Here is a 19,458-nt window from a genome sequence, read left to right as displayed (position 1 = left end):
AAAGTTCAACTCTGAGCCGAACAAGAATAAAAACCCCAACCACTTTTCTTTTCTGCTGTTGCCACAGCCTGCCACTGTCACAAGGGCGAGAATGCCAAGCCTAGTAAAAGCCTCCAATCTCTGTACCCTTTGGTGCAATCTGCAGCTTTTCGCCCAGCATACGGCCAGTGGTGTTTTATACCTTTTATTTTATCACGTGTGCACAGCCCGTGTTCTCGTGGCCTCTGCAGTTTAATTTCATCCTATGATGTAGAGAAACAAAGTCTCAGGGTAAACCCCAAGAATTCCCGAGAGTTGCAGGCATTCATGCATCTGTCGACAAAGACGAACTGCGCCTGGCGTCCCTTCCAAGAAAGACCAGAAATGGTCAGGGGACACGGCCACTTCAGCCATGTCAGGGTTAGCCACAAACTCAAAAGCAAGTAACCCATTGAGCGGAGTGAGCAAGCAATGCCAAACGTCAACACATCTTTGCCCATTGGGGGTTTCTGACCTAGTGCAGAAACACATACCTGGGCCTAGTAGAGACGTAGCTTGGCACAAGTCGGCCGCCACCAGCACGGAAGGTTCTTCTTCTGCGCAGCTATGCTGGACCATCCATTTGTTCAACCAATGTGCCCCTTCAGCACTTCACTGGAGGAGAGAGATCGGGCAAGCCACCCTTCTCAGTCATGGTTCACAGAACAAGGTCCACTTAGTAACACCCAGCCCGCACCATGCATTCAATAGGGACAGTGCAGGTTCCACTTCCTTCACATCTTTTAACCAAATTGCAAAAGGTTAAACCCCCCCGAGGATTGTTCTTTTTGTACCCTTTGTCTCAAAGCAGGCGTTGAATTTGTTCCGAACTGTTTGAAACAAACCTCAATTTCAACTTAGTTCTTTTGCCCATTAAAATGTTGTTAGTCTTGTTTGCATTGTTTATTTTCAATGTATCCTGCCCCCTATGTGAAGGCCTTTAGGGGTATTTCTGAATCAATAAATAAATACAGCTCCTTGTGTCATTTATTTCCCTGCCTTACTATTTGTCCCCCTTACTTCTTGAAGCTACATTGTAGGGCATTTAATATTAGTCCACTAAGGGCTAGCCATGAGCCCAGAGTTATTCATAAAGCTTGTAAGAAAATATTACACACCCACTGTGGCTGCCTCTCAAATCTTCTGCAGTGACATCACACGCAACTGGCGCCTTTAACCTTTACTGATGGTTACACTGGACAGTTTTTATTGACGCTCACTTCATGCTGCCTATTTGTGCTTGCAATCTGTCAAATTCTGCCTTGGTGAACGCATTGGCACACCCAACATCACCATATCACATGGCGAAGATGGTGGTGGGTACAGAATACTATCCCCATTTGCCAGAGGAACTCTGAACACTGCCCACACTAGACACCAACTGCACTAGGTGATAACATAACCCCCAAAACTCGCTCCTCAGTATCCCCCTCAAAGCCAAAGTGGCACTTGTTTACAAGCTCATGCAATTCTGAAAGTTCTGTCCCCCTCTCTCTGGGAACTCTGTCCCTCACAGCACTCTTTGGTGGAACACTTGGGTCATAGTTACCACCACCAGAGTGAAGGTCTCTCCCAAATGCTCCTATACGGTGTCGACTGAATCAATCTTTGGACCCATCTCCTAGTTTTCTAACACCAGTCTTTTTGGTAGTCATTGTTTGTCGGGTGGCACACCTCATGTCCCTCCTCTTCACCACACGACTGGCTTAACTCCCCACAGCACTTGCCATCTTTTGCTTAACATCATGCTGACAGCAACGACGCATACAATGCGGTCAACTCAGCCAAAGAGGCATTTTTTTCGTCTAGATTGAACCTCTTCGATACTGCAGGAGGTTGACTTGTTTCTCAAGTCCAATTATTTCGCTGTCATCAAGTAGTCTTGAACCAAAGGAAATAAAAACCTGTTAACATAATTTTTTTTTTTTTTTTCATCTTATTGGGGTGTAACCTATCTGCCTCTTACAAAGCCTGTTTTAACGTTGAGTTTTACGGCCCGGCATAAATTTCTCAAATCTGCAGTACATCACTGCAATGTGAAGTGACGAATACCTTATCGTCACTTCCAAAGTTACTACTCTTTCACACCTCTTTGACCCCGCCTGGCTTGTTGGTGTGAGCAGCAACTGTCAGGGGGACTCAATGCTAGTCACAGAAACCGAAACTCGCGCTTTTTAATGGGTCACAAAAGTGGTTTTCGCCAGGATTTGGTGCCGACAGGCTAATTTCGCAAAGATGCAGCAGCAGCCCAATGGTATTAAATTAACGCTCCGGATATACGCAGTTCACTTTCTAAGCTGAAAGCAGGGATGCTCTTGAAGCTGCAAGAATGGCACAGCAGTGTAGCCAAACACATTCTCCACTTGCTTCCGACCACCATTTTGGCTTTTCGCAGCAAAACTGTTTACCTCTACCCCAAACGGTTTCAGCTCTGGGCAAAAAAGCCAAGGCCTAAAACACTGAGCGCGCGCGTCAGGTTAATCAGGCATGCAGCATAGAGCTCGGAATGCATTTAAGGAAACCACAAAACAAGCATCAAAACCTCATTATAGATAAGGCACATGTGAACAATGGAGACCCCCCGCGTTGTTCCCGCTAAAGATTGTTTGAGGATTATCTTTGAAAGCTAGACGGGACTAGTGTCCCTAAATAGAGCAGTTCTTGCCCAAGACGCCGAGCGCATGCGTCAGGTTTGGCAGGCCCCAGCATTTACCGCTGCAGATGCCGAGCTCAGTGTCAGTAGATAAGGTATTAGAGTGCCGCCACTGAGGCATGAAGCCGTCAACGGCGGCCATTTTGTCGTTCACCAGTGTTACGAGATTGCCGCATCTACTACGGCCTCGCCGTCGACTTTGACAGGGTCGTTTGTTAACACTGCCAAAGATGCAACAAAATGGCATCTTTAAGCACACTCCTGCTGCCGATGCTCTGTACCCTTATCTACTGACACTAGCCGAGCGCAAGCAGCAAGCCCACCGAGACTCCGAGAAGAATTTCATACCCCCCTCCATCCACATTTGTAATTGATTACAATAGCTTTGCTAAACATCCACACTTGCAGGGCGGGATGGCAACCAATTTTCACAAAGCAGCACCTTTTACACAATAGCCATTTACACCCTCCGATGTACACAACCGAATCATTAAGTCATTTAAAGCTGCCAAGGGAGGTCACAGCCGCTTATTTCCTCTCACTAAAACTTGGCTGTCCCCTCAAATTAGTCCAAAACCTCGTAGCTGGTGACGGGGCACGTGCAAAGATGGTCTCAAGCTGTGTTTCATGTAGAACACCATACGCTAACTGTAATAAAGCCATGCACTCACATGTCCTGCTACTGCAGTTCCATTCGCACTGAAGTCGAAAAACTTGCCTTTTGCTCCACTGCTGGCAAGCACCAGGCATCTCCACTGGTGCCCAATGCTTTTTTTGCAGCCACACAATAGCCACACACATTTCCCAACGATTTTTGGATTTCAGGCCAACCTTTTCATTTTTTTCCCCGATAGTTCCTCACCCCATTCCAGAAAAGCTCCCTTTCCGTACTCTTTGAAGTAAGGCTTGAACTGTAAAAACCAAGCGAGCCCATAGTGGGGTCGTCCCACAGCAGTAGTAGCGCGACAAGAACGAATAGTATTTGCACCAACTACCCATTTTACGCTTTTGCCAGCATTTCTGAGCCCCAACACACTGCTTCAACAGCCTACTTAGCCCAACACAACATGCACAGCCATACAATTTAACAGGTTTGGTTTAATTAGCGAGCTGTGCCTTGAGACTAAGTGTGGCAGTCATTTCTTTAGCGAAAGACGAGCAGTGATTTGTAGATGATACTAGAAATGATGTAGCATCCCTGGTACGCTGAAGTCAATAGTGCCATAATTGGCAAGCTTGATGACCTAATGTGTTCCTCTGCCTGAAGCCGCAATCTCTGATCCTTTTGCATTGTGCATTATCAACCACCAAGGCGCTGCTTTTCCATATGCCAATCGTGTCCATTGCACATGAAAGACGTGTCAACAAGTAAATGAAGTTACATTTTTACACTGTCTGCGGAAGGATAGGTCAGAAAATTTCACCAGAACCGCTTGTTCTCGCTTACGAAAACCCCCTTGGTGGTAAGCGCTGCAAGGTATTTGCCAATAGACTTTTCCACTGTGCATCGAGCAGGAATTCCTCGACCAGTAAGCACAACCTTCGTGCAGACAACGTGCAGCACGCTACAATGGTTCTGTGCAAATCAGGCCTGACCTTGCAAGCTCCGTTTTCTGCAGAACCACAAATACAGGGGAGTGGTGCCACTGCCTGGTTTCCACTCATGAAGGCCGCATGTTTGGGGGGCACATTGGTGTGCACAATGGCTGCAGCTTAGCTTGGTGTCCACCCAACTGAGCCATTTCAGCCAAGTGTCAAGCCCCTTGCAGGCAAACCTGGCAGACATGCAACTGAGATTAGTGCTCGTACACGTTGCACTACCACTACAACCCACCTAAGACGAGAAAGTACTTGGCCGAAGTTCCTCAATGACCAACGCACCAAGCTAGGCGTGCCTTGAGAAGCCTCATTACACACCGCAGGAGCACGAGAACCCACTATAGGGGGCTATTGAGCGTGCAGCAAACACTCGAGTTCAATTCACAACAGACCTGTGGTGTTGTGCCACCATGGGGCTGTGAGCTTCCAAACCCCCTCTAGAGGTGCTTAGCTCTTGGCTTCATGTTTCGTCCGTAAAAACCGGAAGCCAAAACCAAAGTCCGTAAAAACCGGAAGCAGAACTCCACCAGCACACTCCCTCACAATCAGGGATGCCGTGTTGTGCAAAGTTACCTGCCAGGTGTGCAGATTGTTAACATGCGCAAAAGTCGTGCTTACAAGGCATTACTTAGGCCTCGAACTGAGCAATTCGCACCAACTGCCTTTTAGACCAAACAAAATAGCAACTGTCTGGACGAGGCCCCACCAGCCCAAGTTCCCTTGACTTCATAAGAAGGGTGCACATTTGAAGGATCTCTGAATATGACCCGGTGGTTTGACAACCTCGACCAACCAGCAACATTTCCCCAGTCAGGGCTTTGCCTGTGCAGAGCAGAGCCCATTAAAATGAGCAAATGTGCACTCCATAACGGCCGTATTCAATGCTCACACTGGGGTTTAAAAAAAAAAACTCTGCAGTGCTCCATTTCTTTGCAACTAGCATCAGCAGTTCCTTAAAGGAGCCATGAAGAGAAAATACAACTGCGCCTAATTTGAAAGAACTAGGATTCAGTATCTCACTCAGCTTCATTACAGCCACAACAGATGTTTTTTGAACGAAAAAAAAAAGCAAGAATTATTTAACAACTTTCAAATTTTGCGCCACAGTGGTGCGTTATGAACAAGAATGACGTCGTACAGGTCAACAATAAATCAATTTTCAGTGCGTTAACTGCACGTTAGCATTCAAGTGAAGCAGTCAAATCGAACTAGAGGCCCCATTACAGACGTCCAGTCACGTGTCATTGCAACAGGTCAGTTAGGCGGCCGCCAATCGCACAAACAAGGTTCCGTGATGTCATAGAAAAGTTGCAGGAAATTGGCTAGGGGTCGCGACTGCTTCACACGTCTTCTTTCATATCTCCGTTATTTGTTTGAAGATTGCGATGATATTGGTATCATTGTTATCGGGACTAGGCAGTCTTTCTAATAAACCCAACTTGTATTTTGTCTTAGTGGCTTCTTTAATTGAACCTGTTCAACCTCAGCATCAGTCTACAAGTTCAAACTCCAGTAGTTCAAAATTTTTAAGCTAAACGCATCTTATACAGACCACTACCCACCTTTCAAGTTCAAACTCCAGTAGTTCAAAATTTTTAAGCTAAACGCATCTTATACAGACCACTACCCACCTTTCAACGGCATTGATGGCTGCACCTACCTAGATGCCCTCTATGACCGTACCAAATTTTTCCCATTCCAGGCCTGCCCTCGCAGCATGCACCACTAAATTAAGCAGCAAACAGTTCCCAGTCATGTCTAGGAGACCATAAAGGTCGCAATGCCAACGTTGTTTCCAGAAAGCTGCATCTCCTCCCCCAATAGAAACTAATTCCTACACTTGCAAAAGTTATATTTCCCAACAGCTGTCAGCTTCATTGCAAATATAAAGAGTGCAGACAGCACATAGCCACATACCGCCTGAAAAATGCAGGACCATCTCTACTGAACCTTCTGGTCAACTACCGCATGTCACCATAATGCAATCTAGTGCCTCAAGACTGCTAATGCGGCAGAGACAATACCTGCACACAGTAGGTCCACCACCCAAATTATCCACAAGGTTGCTCTGCTTTGCAAATATTTAAACAGCTTTTATACCTTCAACAGTGCTCCCCTGGTAATAAATTACTGTTAATAGAAGCCTGTTCAAATTCAGCACACCTACAAGACAAGGCTGTGTTCACTGATCAAAAGGTTATGCATGATCTGCATTGGGTAACCAAATACTGCATTTACCCCAGTCTAGCTTCAATGACAATTAAGTGTTAAAACTCTGCCAGATTTAATTTCAATCAATGCAGCACTCTTAACCCTACCCTGCGCAGTTAACCCCACCACCACTAAAACAAGCTACTAAGTCCACTTCTATAAAGAAGAGTAATAGTTAACATCTGCTATATTTTAGGGTTAAGCTCTACGTCAAAGCTACAAGTTAGCTCCCAGAGAGGCCAATAATGCATGCTGCTTCAGCCATGCACACACAACTCACGCCTTTCAAAAAGCCACCGCTTTTGAAAGGGCTTCCACACATCGTCTCACCACCAATCTCCAGGCTCTCTCTCCTCTCTCCATCCAACAGGCTAAAGGGACATTGGGGGGCAGGGGAGTGATAGAAAGAAATGCAGTCGTCCATACCCAGACCCGGGCGGCGAAAGCCGAAGAAAAGACCCGACCGCACGCCCCCCCAAGGTGGGTCCCGAAGGCATTGCCTGGGGGTCCTGCCACCACAAACGCCCTAGAAAAGAAGAAGAGAGAAGCCACTGGCTCCGAGTCGTGCTTGCGACAAGGCCGAGCAACGCTTCAGCAATTCAACAACAACGCCAAGGTCACGGAGAGTGCAGATCTGCCTCGTCTTTATTTTGTCCTCCCGTATCCCTGCAACGACAACTGCAAGGCTCACCACTAACCAGCCTTTCGACAAGAAGGTTGTACATGAGGCTCTCGTTTCTTTTTATACACACAGCCAAGAAGAAGAAAAAAAGAAGGGTAGAAGAAAATGAAACGCCAGTTCTACGCACCACACACGCGCACACACACGAGGTTGAAAAAAAAAACACTTCAAAACAGTCCTCGAACAAGCTCCGTTATGTAAAGCCGCGAAGTCCAACCTATTTCTTTTTTGTTCATCTTGATTCCACGGTCGTCTTCCTTCAATTTCGGCGCGCCAGGTAAAGTTTTAGTAAAAAAAGACGAATACAAAAGCCGCCCGGCTGGCCACACACCAACGGCTCGAAGCGCGCACCAACAGACACGCGAAAAAAGAACACGTCAAAGTCAAGTCACCAGCAGAGATCCGATCAGAAAAAAATGTAAAAATGAAAGCACGGAAGGGGTGATCCGAGAAGAAACGTCGACTTGCCAACGGGTCACCGATCTCGTCGCGTCGCCGTCACGAAGCAGCCGGCCACGTGTGATTCCATTGTGGGCCGGTGCGGTTAGGCCTACGCCGCGCAGTGCGCAGCCTCCTCCCTCCGCCGCCGTTTTCAAAGATGGACGACCGGCCGAACGAGGAAAAAAAATCTGGGCCAGACCTTCCTGTCTTGCGTCTTTCTGGCCCTAGGGGAAGCGATTCACGTCTCTGCCTGCCCGATGAGCTGAGAAGGGACTAAAAAAAAGAAATGGAACATCGTCAAACAGTGCATTCGAACGCGGGGGGACAGAATGGTGACGGGAAGAAAACAAATGCAGTCCTAGCGGAGCGGCCACTAGGGGCGTACTTGATGCGGGGGGAAATCGAATGCTTTTCTCTTCACGGCAGGCCTAGAACGATGACAACGCAACAACAAACTGACATCCGTGTGCGGCAGCGGCGGAGGATTTTTTTTTTTTTCTGCCTGGCTCCTCGCTATCGCGGCGCTCATGGCTTCTCGTCGCAGTCGCGAGATATGTGGCCCTGCTTGCCGCAGGTGTAGCAAGTCTTGCCGTCCTCGGGGCACTCGCGGGCGATGTGGCCCACCTTGCCGCAGTTGTAGCAGGACAGCCGGTTGGCCGAAAAGGAGCCCCGCGAGTCGCCCATGCGGCCGGGCGGGCCTCCGCGCATCATGCCGCCGCCTCCGCCTCCGCGGCCTCCGCCGCGCGAGCTGAACCCACCTCCGCCGGCGCGGTACGAGGAGTTGCCGAAGGAGCCGCCGCCATAGCCGCCGTCCCGGCCGCCGCCGTAGCCGCCGCGGTCTCCCTGCGGGCACTCCCGGGCGAAGTGGCCCGTCTTGTGGCACGAGTAGCACTCCTGGCTGCTCATCCTGCTGCAACGATGCTCCTCCGGGGGGACGGGACGAAGAAGCCAAGTGTCGGTGGACGAAGAAGGGCGAGCTAGCAGGACCGACCCCGACACGACGACAGCAGCAAATGGAACAAAGAAGGGGGTTTGCACACGGACCGCCACCGGCAGGGCTCACGTGGTCCTTCTGCACACGGCACCCGGCACGAGGCCGTTCGCTCCTGGCCCCCGCTGCGACCGGCCGGCGCCAGCAGACGCACGAAAAAGAAAAATTGATCCCGATTACGGCGGTTTTCGGGGCACCGGCTGCCTTTTCTCCAGCGTACCGGGACCGTTTTCTGACCGGAGGCCCGCGCTGGACCACTCTGTGACGACGATCGGATCGGTGTCAGTTATTTTCTCCCCATCATCAATAGCAAAATAGAGGAAAAATTTACGTTAACTTCGGGTTTTTTGCAAGCGCCGAAGGTGACCTGACATTCCGCCAAGTGGAGTTTTTGTAGCCCGCATCTCAAAGAGGCTGCGCGCGTGCCTTGAACGTGGCGCCTTTGCGTTGACAGCTGCTTCGCCAGCAGTAAACGACGCCGCCGGGGTCATCGTCCCAGTGCCGTGCGCGTCGCCGGTTGAAGGCCGTACGTCGCGCCGACTACGCGATAAGGCGTACGCTCGCGTGGCTGGCTTTCGACATCGTCTCTCATTGCGCAAGCCGTTCGTTGATTCAGTGCCAGGGCGATGTCCGATCAAGATTCACGGCCATGCGGCTTGCAAACAAGCTGCGCTGGCTGCGCGTCGGCGCTGAGGAATGTTTTTCACGGCCGCCGCTTTGCCGCTGACAAGGCTGCGGCGGTAACTAGGGCCAAAACCGAAACTCAAAAATTCTGTGCATAGACATATAAACGATGGGGGGATGGGATGAAACCGTTTCGGTTTTGAGCTTAGGGTTCGAGATTTTTCTACAACCAGTTGTGAGTTTGATCTTCGAGCAGGCGCGTTTTCTCTTTTTATTGGCGCGATTGTGGTATAATGTGAGGCGGACTCGGTGTGTGAACCCTCGCATCCCTACATCTTTCCGAAATTTATGACGCTGCGCCTGAATATGCTGAACAGCTGACTAATTTGTCGCAGCGCGCGCCCGCCGCATGATTCTGAAAAGCTGTATGTAGCAAATTTGCTGATTAGACATACCGTCGTTTTGTGCGCGCGTAATTAGAATCGGTAATGTCAACTCTTATGTGCCCGTGTGTATTTGCCAGTAGTATTAACTCTATCTGCCCATCAAATAAATTTTGTCGCCAGGCAGCGCGCGGTTACAAAACGACGCGCGTAATTTGAATGTTACTCTTGGCATTGAAAGCCCTGTTGTGCCTTAAAAAGCCATAATACGCGGTTTAAACAACTTATTTCATTCCTTGTTTATTTTTATGAGTCCGGATTTTTAATATGGTATAACGCCTGGGCTGGAAGCTCGCTCGCATTAGTTGTTTGTTATTTTCGCTTAAACTAGGCAGGCAAACCGAATTAGTCAAAAAAATTGTTTGCAAAAAAAAAAAAAAGTAGACCACGTGTTTTTTAAGCCGCGAGCAAAACGCGACGTGACGATACGAAGGAGATTATCGTGGACGTGTAAATAGCAAAATAAAGTAAAAGAAGGATGGCGACAAGGGCTTTTTGTTTCCGCTTTACGCGTCCACGATGGAATACCAACTTGTCCAGAAGGAGAGTAACACACACAGTTCTTGTAGCCTAAATGGTACATGAGCACTCACGACACACAACGACCACTCGTGATCGTTACATATGTTCACTGGTACACTTGTGAGCATATGTTTGTGTGCCGATGACTGTGTTGTACTAATTACTAATTCCCTATTACTAATGCTCTATTACTAATTCCCAAGACCACCAAACGCTTAATAACGTATTTCGCTAGTTTGCAAATGGAGTGACACGCGGAAAATTCCCCTGAATTTTAAGAAAACTGCAGCTATGACTTTCTTGCACTAAAAGCAGCCTCTTAGTTTCAGTAATAACAATAATGGGTGCACTCACGTTAGTGAATTCAGATATCTCGGAGCCACGTTCTCATCTGACCTTAAATGGAGCAAATATGTAGGTAAGACTGAGTTCCCGAGCTCTACGAAAACTTGGGTGCCAAAAACGTACTTTGAAAACTTTGAAATAATGATCTAGGGTAACCGCCTGCAAATTTCTTTGAAAACTAATCTGCAAATTAATCAAACGCCCAATGTGACTAGGCTGTCTGAACGTTGCCATCCCGATGTTACCCTGCCTCTTCGGAAGATGTAGGGCATAGTCAAGTTGCTGATTGCAACTTTTTACCCTATTTTTCGCCATAACGTGAGTACGTTTATGGAAACAAACAAGTCCTTGGTGAGACCGATGCTGGAGCATGCCTCAGCCGCTTGGTGTCCTCATTTTGAGCAAGATAAAGTTAGCTTGGAGTGTGTAGAAAGAAGGCAATACGGTCCAGACCTAATCGTTACGATCGAGCCTTTTTACCACCTTTGCATGACCATTCTTTGTGGTGGCGTGACTAAAAATATTATTCGGGGGCGTTGTACACCCCCCCCCCCCCGAAAAAAAAAATAGAAAAGATAGTTTGCGCCTAAACACTACCTTATTTCCCTTGTGTTATGTTATTTTCGTATTTACATTTAAATTTATAGATGAAGTGTAAAAGGCATGGGCGAAAAAAAGACCGAGAGGAGGGGGGGATGCACCACATAAATTTCAGGGGGTGTTCTGATATCGAAACACCCCCCTGGCTACGCCCTTGATTCTTTGTCAGAACACCGCCGTACGCGTGTGGGTGTTATCTCTTTCCACAAAATTGTAACCACTTCGACTGGAGTTCACGAAGCTTAACTTTGTACCAGCGCACACAACGCGTGAACAGGCGCTTTGAAGGTTGTCACTGGATTGCTTCAAATTTTCGTTTTTTGTAGCGTTTTTTTTTTTTTTTTTTTGTAGCACTGGCCGAGGTTGAGCAGCTTCGCATGGCTCCTGGAGAGCCGTGCTGCGCATGCGCGAGGATCAGTGACGTCACACGGCGCACAGAACGTTGCTCGCTGCCCGGCGTCTCTCACACACCCCACGCGCCCGACGTCTTCGCCGACCTTCGTTCCGCACGTGGCGGCCCGGTCCACTTGATGATCATGCGAGGGGTGGCCGGGTGTGGAACCGACGGCTCGTGCGTCGCAGCAACACCGGCGTGCGCCTGTGGAACCTGCTTAGCTCTGGGGCGATTGGTGACGCTGCGCCGGAGCTGCTTGATGTGTCACATAATGCGGATACCGTGTGTGCGTCATTGAAGCAGCAGTAAGCATGATAATCAAGCTAATCCTAGACAACCAGGAAAGCTAAGAATAACCAGCTGAACCTTAGCTCACGCTACGTAGTATATCATGCATAGCCGAGCTAAGCCACTGTTAATTTTTCTGGTTTATATTTTCTTGATCGAATTTCCACGACTGTACGTTACTGAAATTAGTGTTTAACGCAACGAAGCAACGCCTGCGTTGTGAAACGCGTCGGCAACGATGAAGTCAGGTCAGGTGGAAATCTCGACGCACGGGCATTTTCGCTATTCGAAAAAAGGTTACGTAATTGCGAGTTCAGTGGTGTAAAATGAGTAGTAACAGAAGCTAGTGCCCTTTTTCCAAAGGTTTGTTGTGACTTTGTTAAATTTGTCCCGGTCACATCGCAAAGGGGCGGTTCTCCGCGATGATGCGATAGGGTTCGTTCGTATCCCCGTCGCCATCGTCGCTACATCGTGGACGCGTCGTCGCCACCTCGCCTGCTGGATCTTGATTTCCGCGAAGGAGGCCGTTCACTGTGGGACAATCACCTCCGCGGTGTCAGCGCATTGGGGCGCTGTTGCTGTTGTGTCGTACACGAGTTCAAACGAGACCGGTATGGAATTTATCAAGCATGGCGCGCTACTACTGCTCCCGGCTTGATGTTAAGACTCGAGAGGGTCGGCTGATATGCCTTTTCAATCGTTTGAGTAGCACAACAGATGAAGGCGACACACGGACGGAAGCCCCGTCGTCTGTCTACCGTTTGTCGTCTTCTCTCTGTCGAGCTGTCTGAACGATTGGATAACTACGCTAAAGACTTCGTTCGCGACGGGAGACAGCCAGGGATTATCCCAACATCCCCCCCCACCCCCCCCACCCCAAGAAGGCTTTCGACACCCCCCCAAAAAGTTTCCACAACCACAAGCCCACCGCCCAGGGATTTATACATAGCCCCCCCCCCCCCCCCCGTCCCCTGGGAGGATTTCGACACCCCCTCCCCAAAATTTAAATCGTGGATAAATCCCTGCAGACAGCTATAAGACGCGCACCTGTGAACGTCGGCGTCGGCATCCCCTCCTTCACTGAAACGCCCATTAGTCGATTATACGGCAATTCGAAGCCGCAGGTGAAGCACCGCGTTTGCTGGACGTTTCCTCGAATCGGGTGCAGGATTGCCCCGCGTTAGAGGCGCGTTTCGGTTCTGCGCTTTTCCTAGGGAGGAAAAGAGGCCTGAGCAAATTTGCCTCGTTTAATGGACCAAGACGCTGCTTTGTTGTGTTTAAGTACAAACGTTTAAAAGTACAGACGAGATTCCACACTACACCAGGCAATCTAAATCAAACCTACTCCTCCAGTACGCGCGGCCCAGTTTGAAACTTCTTTTGCCTGCAAAACGCGACCGACACAAGAATGGACGGGGACAAAGAAATAAAACTAACGCCCCACACACGCGTGGTGGAGCACACCTATCAGTCAAAGGAAACTGCAGACGATGATGCGCCCAAATAAAAATGCCTAAAGACTGAGTCGGCGCATGTGTCAGCGATAATTCTCTGATAAGAAGGTAGTCATTTTCTGTCGGCCAACAGGCCGTCAGAAATCTGGGGCCTTGCTCAACTATCGCGAGTAATCTATAGCCGTCCGCGTGAGCACCCTTTCCACTCCCCTCGCACGAAAAGAGGCTGTCTTCCTTTTAGACAATCATGGCTGACGCACGTGCCTATATCTTTAGCCAAACAACGTGCTGCGGATATAGTACGTGCTAAAAAACAAGAAAGAAAGCTGTACAGGAACACCACCACCATGAACAGTACCAACTAGCCCACATTTAAAGTATTCACCGTACCACTTGTTCTGCTCGAGACTTCTGCGTGTCATGAATGTTCGATACGTGGATGTCTTGATTACTTGCGTCAGTTGAGAGCGCCGTTCCAGGTTTCCCTCGCAGTCGGGTGTACTGAATGAAAAAGACTGCCTTCTTATCAGATAGCCCTGGCTGACGCATGCGTCAATGCCGTCCTTATTTTGGTATATCGTCTGACCCCTTTCAGCCACACATTTGAGCTTATTATAACGCATACAACCATGGAGTGTGGAAGATGGCGAGCAAACAGTCGAAATTTTGGCACCGGGCTGATCCTTTTGCCAAGTTTTGTCTCAACGTATAGTTCATCCTACGTCCAACGCTGATATTACGTAATTATACTGCACCAACCTGCCAAGCACCAACCTTTTACCCGGATACGACCTCTTACAAGCGGAAGAAGCGGCCATCGCTCTCGCCATGTAGAGCAAACGTACTAAAGCCAAAGTAATCATTTGATTCCCAGCAAGCACGTGCGGTAACTTCTCGTGCGGACTATATCACCGGACAACCCACGAAATCCTCTGCCGGCGTCCACCAGACAGATCCGTCATGATCGTATGGGCACTCGTCCACTCTGCCGTCCCGGACAACAATAGGCCTACCGCTCACCTGTTGACCTGAGAGTCCCGCCGACCCACCGCGGTAGGCGTTGCACTGCCGAGCACGAGGTTGCGGGTTCGATTCCCGGCCGCGATGGCCGCTTTTCTGATGGAAGCGAAAAGAAAAAACGCCCGTGTGTACGAGATTTCGGCGCACGTTAAAGATACCCAGGACGTCAAAATTAATCCGGAGCCCTCCACTACGGCGAGCCTCATCGCCTGCTTTCGTCGGCGCACTAAATCCTACAACCAATCAATCAATCAGTCAGTTATCCCGCCGAGCCCTGGGAAGCGATGATGGAAATAAAACTGCGCTAAAAGGACAGGACGAATAGAAGACCTTTTAGCGAAATTTTGTTTCCATCATGTCAGACCAAGTAGCCCGTCAGATTGTCCCGGTAAGCGAGCAAGATAGGCCAACCCCGTTGATCACGTGTGCCATGAAGTAACTCAACATTACAAGTCAGAAGATGTCATCTATCCACCACCGCATTGACACCTAACGAAAGAGGAGGGAACGGCAGCTCCGGCGTGCGGCGTGCACTCCTGACGAATACCTTTCCCCATCCCACTAAATGACACATATTGGCGTTTTGTTACCAAGAAGTACGACCCTTCTGCTAGCATCTCGGCGATTAAAGCTACCCTGAACTGGGAACCACTGCAGTCCAGACATAAAAAGTTAAGGTTAAAATTTTCCCACTGCATTTACTACAATAGTACAGGTATCGACAAAAAACAGTATCTCCTCGAGCCAAACTACATATCACTTCGTCATGGTAATCCACAAAAAGTGCTGGCGTATTCCCACAGAACAAATATTCTTGCGAATTCTTTTTTCCCTAGAACAATAAGTGACTGGAATATGTTATCAGAGCAGAGGAATTGGTTAGCCTTCAAAATAACGATATTTTTTTCTCCCGTTTATGATCAGTGTGGTGTTCATTTTTTTAATCAATATGAATAAGTGCTTTTTAAAAAGTGTATGGATGTATAAATGTATTTGTATACTCTGTTCTGTACATGTTGCATGTCCCCCCTACAAAAATGCCCTCGTGGCGATGTAGGTATCTTGTAAATAAATAAATAAATAATATTGCACCCCACCGTATATTCCCCGCAATGCCGCTTCTGCGAGCCCCCGGGACCCTCTTTCATGTGGTAGGGGGCCGCGCCCACGCCCCACTACGTTCTCGCAATCTCTAGACTCTGGCTTTCTTCTTACGAGCTTTGTGAGCGAGCTCTGTGACCAGCTAACAAAAATGACCAGCTGGCAAAAAGTTGAGCGGAGAGATGTGCAAAAGTGCACGCTCCAATGCAAGCATCAGACTCGGTCAGTGTGCAGGAAAGAACCGATCGAGGGAGGAAATCACAATACGTTTTCGTGGGGCGGAAACACTGCCCGAAAGAAGCGGACAAAATTACAAGCGAGTCGGGCTGACGAAGGAAAGTTGCTCCGAAAGAAAGGCTCTTGGAAGCGGCGCACCGCTCGGGGGATCGCCTACGAGACGAACATAGACGCGGACAAAAGGGGAAGTTAAAATCATAAAAAAGAACGATATGGAGAGGGTAGGGCTGGAGTGTTTTCGTGCAGCGTACTATCAGCCGTTGACGCAGACAGGTACGCGATTCTTTCTTTCCTACGGCGACTATGTTTTGACGAGTTGTAAGCAGGCGAGTGGGTGGCCGGGTCGTCGTATCCTGACGCACCCGCTTGCGCCGATTGTCAGAGAAGTCGTGTTTGTTCCTTGTGATGGCTTTATTACAATGCGTCGAGTCGGGCGTGTCGAGCCGTGCCGACAGCTCGATGGGAGCCCAATTGTTATGGGACTCATTTCATATTGTCGTCCTTGTTTAAGAAATGTTGCAGGTTCATCAACGAGGCACGGACGAGCAGGAGGGGATAAAGCGCACGTGATACTGCAGGGTTGCGATTTGGCGACACTTCCCATCCGAATGCACAAAACACAAAATAATATTTCACGCAGGCATCATCCGCAAATGTTAACACTGAGAAATCCTTTCCCTTACGTCGAATGTACCTTTGGCCGCTGGTATATGAGACGTCGGCGTTTGCAATGGCTTTTCCTAGCCCCTTATATAGTTGCGGATTATATTTACGCGAAAATTTGTAGAGCCGAGCTCCATTTGCATAAATGCGCTGAGCCGCAATTAGCGCATCAGCGCACTTTTCAACTCACGAGGCGGATAATTTTGGATCTAAGATAAACAGAGTAGAAATATGCGTGATCTTCAGCTCAGTGGTCTATAGAAGCGAAGCACACCGCTTATTGATGCGCCGTTGATTAATGAGTACTAAAATACTAGTTCGGGAACGACAAATTCAAATATCACCTGTTTAGAACCGACGGCGCGGCGGTTTCCGGCCCGTTTATCGGACTTTTTTTATCTAAAATATGTGCCCGTTGTATACCAAACCATTTACGCCCGTTTCATCAAAAATGTGGTTTTGTTCCTTTCATTGCCACTCTGTTCATTGCGTATTTTGTTCAACCTGGCACTGCGCTCATCTAATCAGTCGGTATTTTTACACCATCATGTCTCTGCTGTGCATTACATGCAAAAAGCTTCCAACATATGTTAACATATTTTCCTGATTTTTTTGTTTCTTTTAATCGCTTCTGTTCCATTGTCGAATTTCAAGCTTTCAAGCGTGTGTATCTAATCTTTTATATTACTGCCTAGCTTGCCGCAATACTGTCACCGCTTACAGCACCGTTCGTGACATCCCTGTACTTACGTTGGTGTGATGATATAATTTCATGTTTCGGTCACCTCTCAAGCTGGTTGCTGCCTGCCCAATGGTGTGCTTAATTGCACCGAGAGGGTTATATGCTCCCCTTATTACGGTGAACTGAAACAATGCTTGTTCTCCGCAGAGCACCGGTGACAATGACGAGCAATTGTCGCAGCTGCATCATAAGTTGGCACAGAAGCGTACTAGCGCATTTTTCTGCTATCTGGTTTCGTACAGAACAGAACATATAACACCACGTAACATCAATGTGACAAGCTTTATTGTTTATGAATTGAAGGAGCCATACACATTCATCACCTTGCAGATGATAATAACAGTATCGTTTTTTTTTTTAAGTTGCGGGCAAGAGCTCGTAGGAAGTCGCCTCAGGCAGCCTCCATGAGCCGCCGATTTCCGCAGAGACGCATCGGCTTTTCCTCTCTCGTATCCGCTCTTGCGTCTCCCCGCCGCGATCACCATAAAAGGTCAATACCGTGGGGACAATGCTGTCAACGAATGGCACAACCGTCTCTCAATATAGTTGGCGGTGTTGCCTACTACTGCTTCCGCCACAAAAACAAAATATAACTTTGTTTAATGCGAAATAACTAGCGTTTGCCAGCTTACCAAGGTCGATTCTAGCCACCGAAAGACGTTTTTTTAACCCCGAATAGCAAAAGCATATTAAACAAAACTTTCAAATTTCGCGCTACGGTCACGTGATATATGGACAGGCGCAATGTAATATGGGCATGCACTAAAAGCATAGCGTTCAAGAGACCCGATCAAACGAAACTCGAGGCCCAATGAAACTGTTGCAACAAAAGCGTCCCGTCTGTTGTATTATTTTCAGAGAAACTTCAGGCATGCCCACGGAGTTGAAGGAAACGCTGCACATGACTAACATTAGGCCATTCCTTGCATATGCTTGCCAAGCATGGGATCCATTTGCTAAAATAAATATAGACAAGTTATAGGGCGTCCAGAAACGCGGAGCCCGATTTGTTACAGCCAATTGCGATTTTACTGTTAGCATGCAGTACAACTATAGTTGTAACCTTAGCTGGAAGACGCTGGTATCACGTAGAAAAATATTAAGATTTTTCATAACATATAAGGTGACAAGAGAGGAATTAATAAAAGCATCTACTTAAAGGAGCCTTATTACGTCAATTCGAGACGGGATGACCCAAGAAAAATTAGACCATATCAGTGCCGAATTAATCTTTATAAATATTCTTTTTTTTCCTAACACAACAGAAAACTGGAATGCGCTCACCAGTGACGTGGTCACGGCAAATAATTTTTCAGACTACCACTGAGAAGTGTTTTCTAGCCCGTGATTGCAATCCATCCGCAACTGTGATGTTTTGACCGTTTCACTGTGATGCCAGTTTTTCTAGCGTGAGCTACACTGGCGTTGGAACTCTACGAACGCGAAGGAAGCAACGCTTGATGAGAGCTCTGCCTGCCTTCTCGCGCCTCTTCGTTCCCTTTTCATGCGTTTCAAAGTAATTCCAAAGTAATTTCATTACTTTTAAAAAGTAATAGTAATGTAATGTCATTACTTTCGGCCTCCTGTAATGTCTCATGTAATTTAGTTACATTTTTGAAAATTCTTGGAGACTAATGAGTAATGTAATTTAATTACTTGTTAGAAGTAATTTTGCCATCTCTGGACATCGGCTTCATGAAGCAGCGTGAAGAGACGACAAGGAGTGACCGACCGGAGGCATGAAGCTTACAGACCAGGACTCAGGTCAGGGAAAAATCGGTGGCGCGCGCACGACTTTACGCCACAAGGAAGTTGGCGCGGTTTTCCTTCCACGTGCTTATTTTTTTCGAGCCGTCGCAGGAGGCCCGACGCTGACGGCGCCGAGTTCGCTCCGATTTCATCACACCCCGAAAGAGTGAAAAAGGGAGCAAGTATAAACGCCGCGCGCGGATATCCTATGAGGCGGCGGGAACGCGCACATTTGGCGTACGCGTGCGGCTTGGAAAGTTTCCGTCACTTGCGTGTAAGCTGGGAAAGGTTCGTGCTAAATGACTCTCATCGACGGGGAAAATGACGTACCGACAGAGTGCAGTCCTGATTCAGGAGAAGGGCGGCAACAGCACAGGAATTCGTCGAAAACACAAATGCACCAGCAAGAGAGAGAGAGAGAGAGAGAGAGAGAGAGAGAGAGAGAGAGAGAGACGCGAACGGAATATGCTTAGGGGCAAAGAGGCGCCACGGACCAACCTGAGTTGTGGCGACTAACTTTCGGAGAGAAATGCCTAACGTGGAAAACGGGGCTTGTTGATTTTGTACCGTGAGCTACACTGCCCGAGGTTGAGCCGTTTCCCGTGGCTCCTGGAGAGCCGTGCTGCGCATGCGCGAGGAGCAGTGACGTCACACGGCGCACAGAACGTTGCTCGCTGCCCG

General features: G+C 48.3%; 1 protein-coding gene across 1 annotated transcript; it reads right to left on the bottom strand.

The window, feature by feature from the left end:
• Positions 1–7,098: 7,098 nt before the first annotated feature.
• LOC144168829 (uncharacterized) lies at positions 7,099–8,673 on the bottom strand. Its single transcript, XM_077697815.1, has one exon. The coding sequence runs from the start codon at positions 8,508–8,510 to the stop codon at positions 8,130–8,132; it is 381 nt and encodes a 126-aa protein (XP_077553941.1). The 5' UTR covers positions 8,511–8,673; the 3' UTR covers positions 7,099–8,129.
• Between the last annotated feature and the right edge of the window lie 10,785 nt (positions 8,674–19,458).

Source organism: Haemaphysalis longicornis, unplaced genomic scaffold, assembly GCF_048455015.1.
Source record: "Haemaphysalis longicornis isolate Haplotype H1 unplaced genomic scaffold, Haemaphysalis longicornis Haplotype H1 scaffold_2, whole genome shotgun sequence".
Taxonomy (NCBI): domain Eukaryota; kingdom Metazoa; phylum Arthropoda; class Arachnida; order Ixodida; family Ixodidae; genus Haemaphysalis; species Haemaphysalis longicornis.
This window is presented reverse-complemented; position numbering and strand designations above follow the sequence as displayed.

What these genes read in the sequence shown, in the direction of transcription:
- LOC144168829 (XM_077697815.1), bottom strand. Translation starts at nt 8,510, where the DNA reads ATGAGCAGCCAGGAGTGCTACTCGTGCCACAAGACGGGCCACTTCGCC.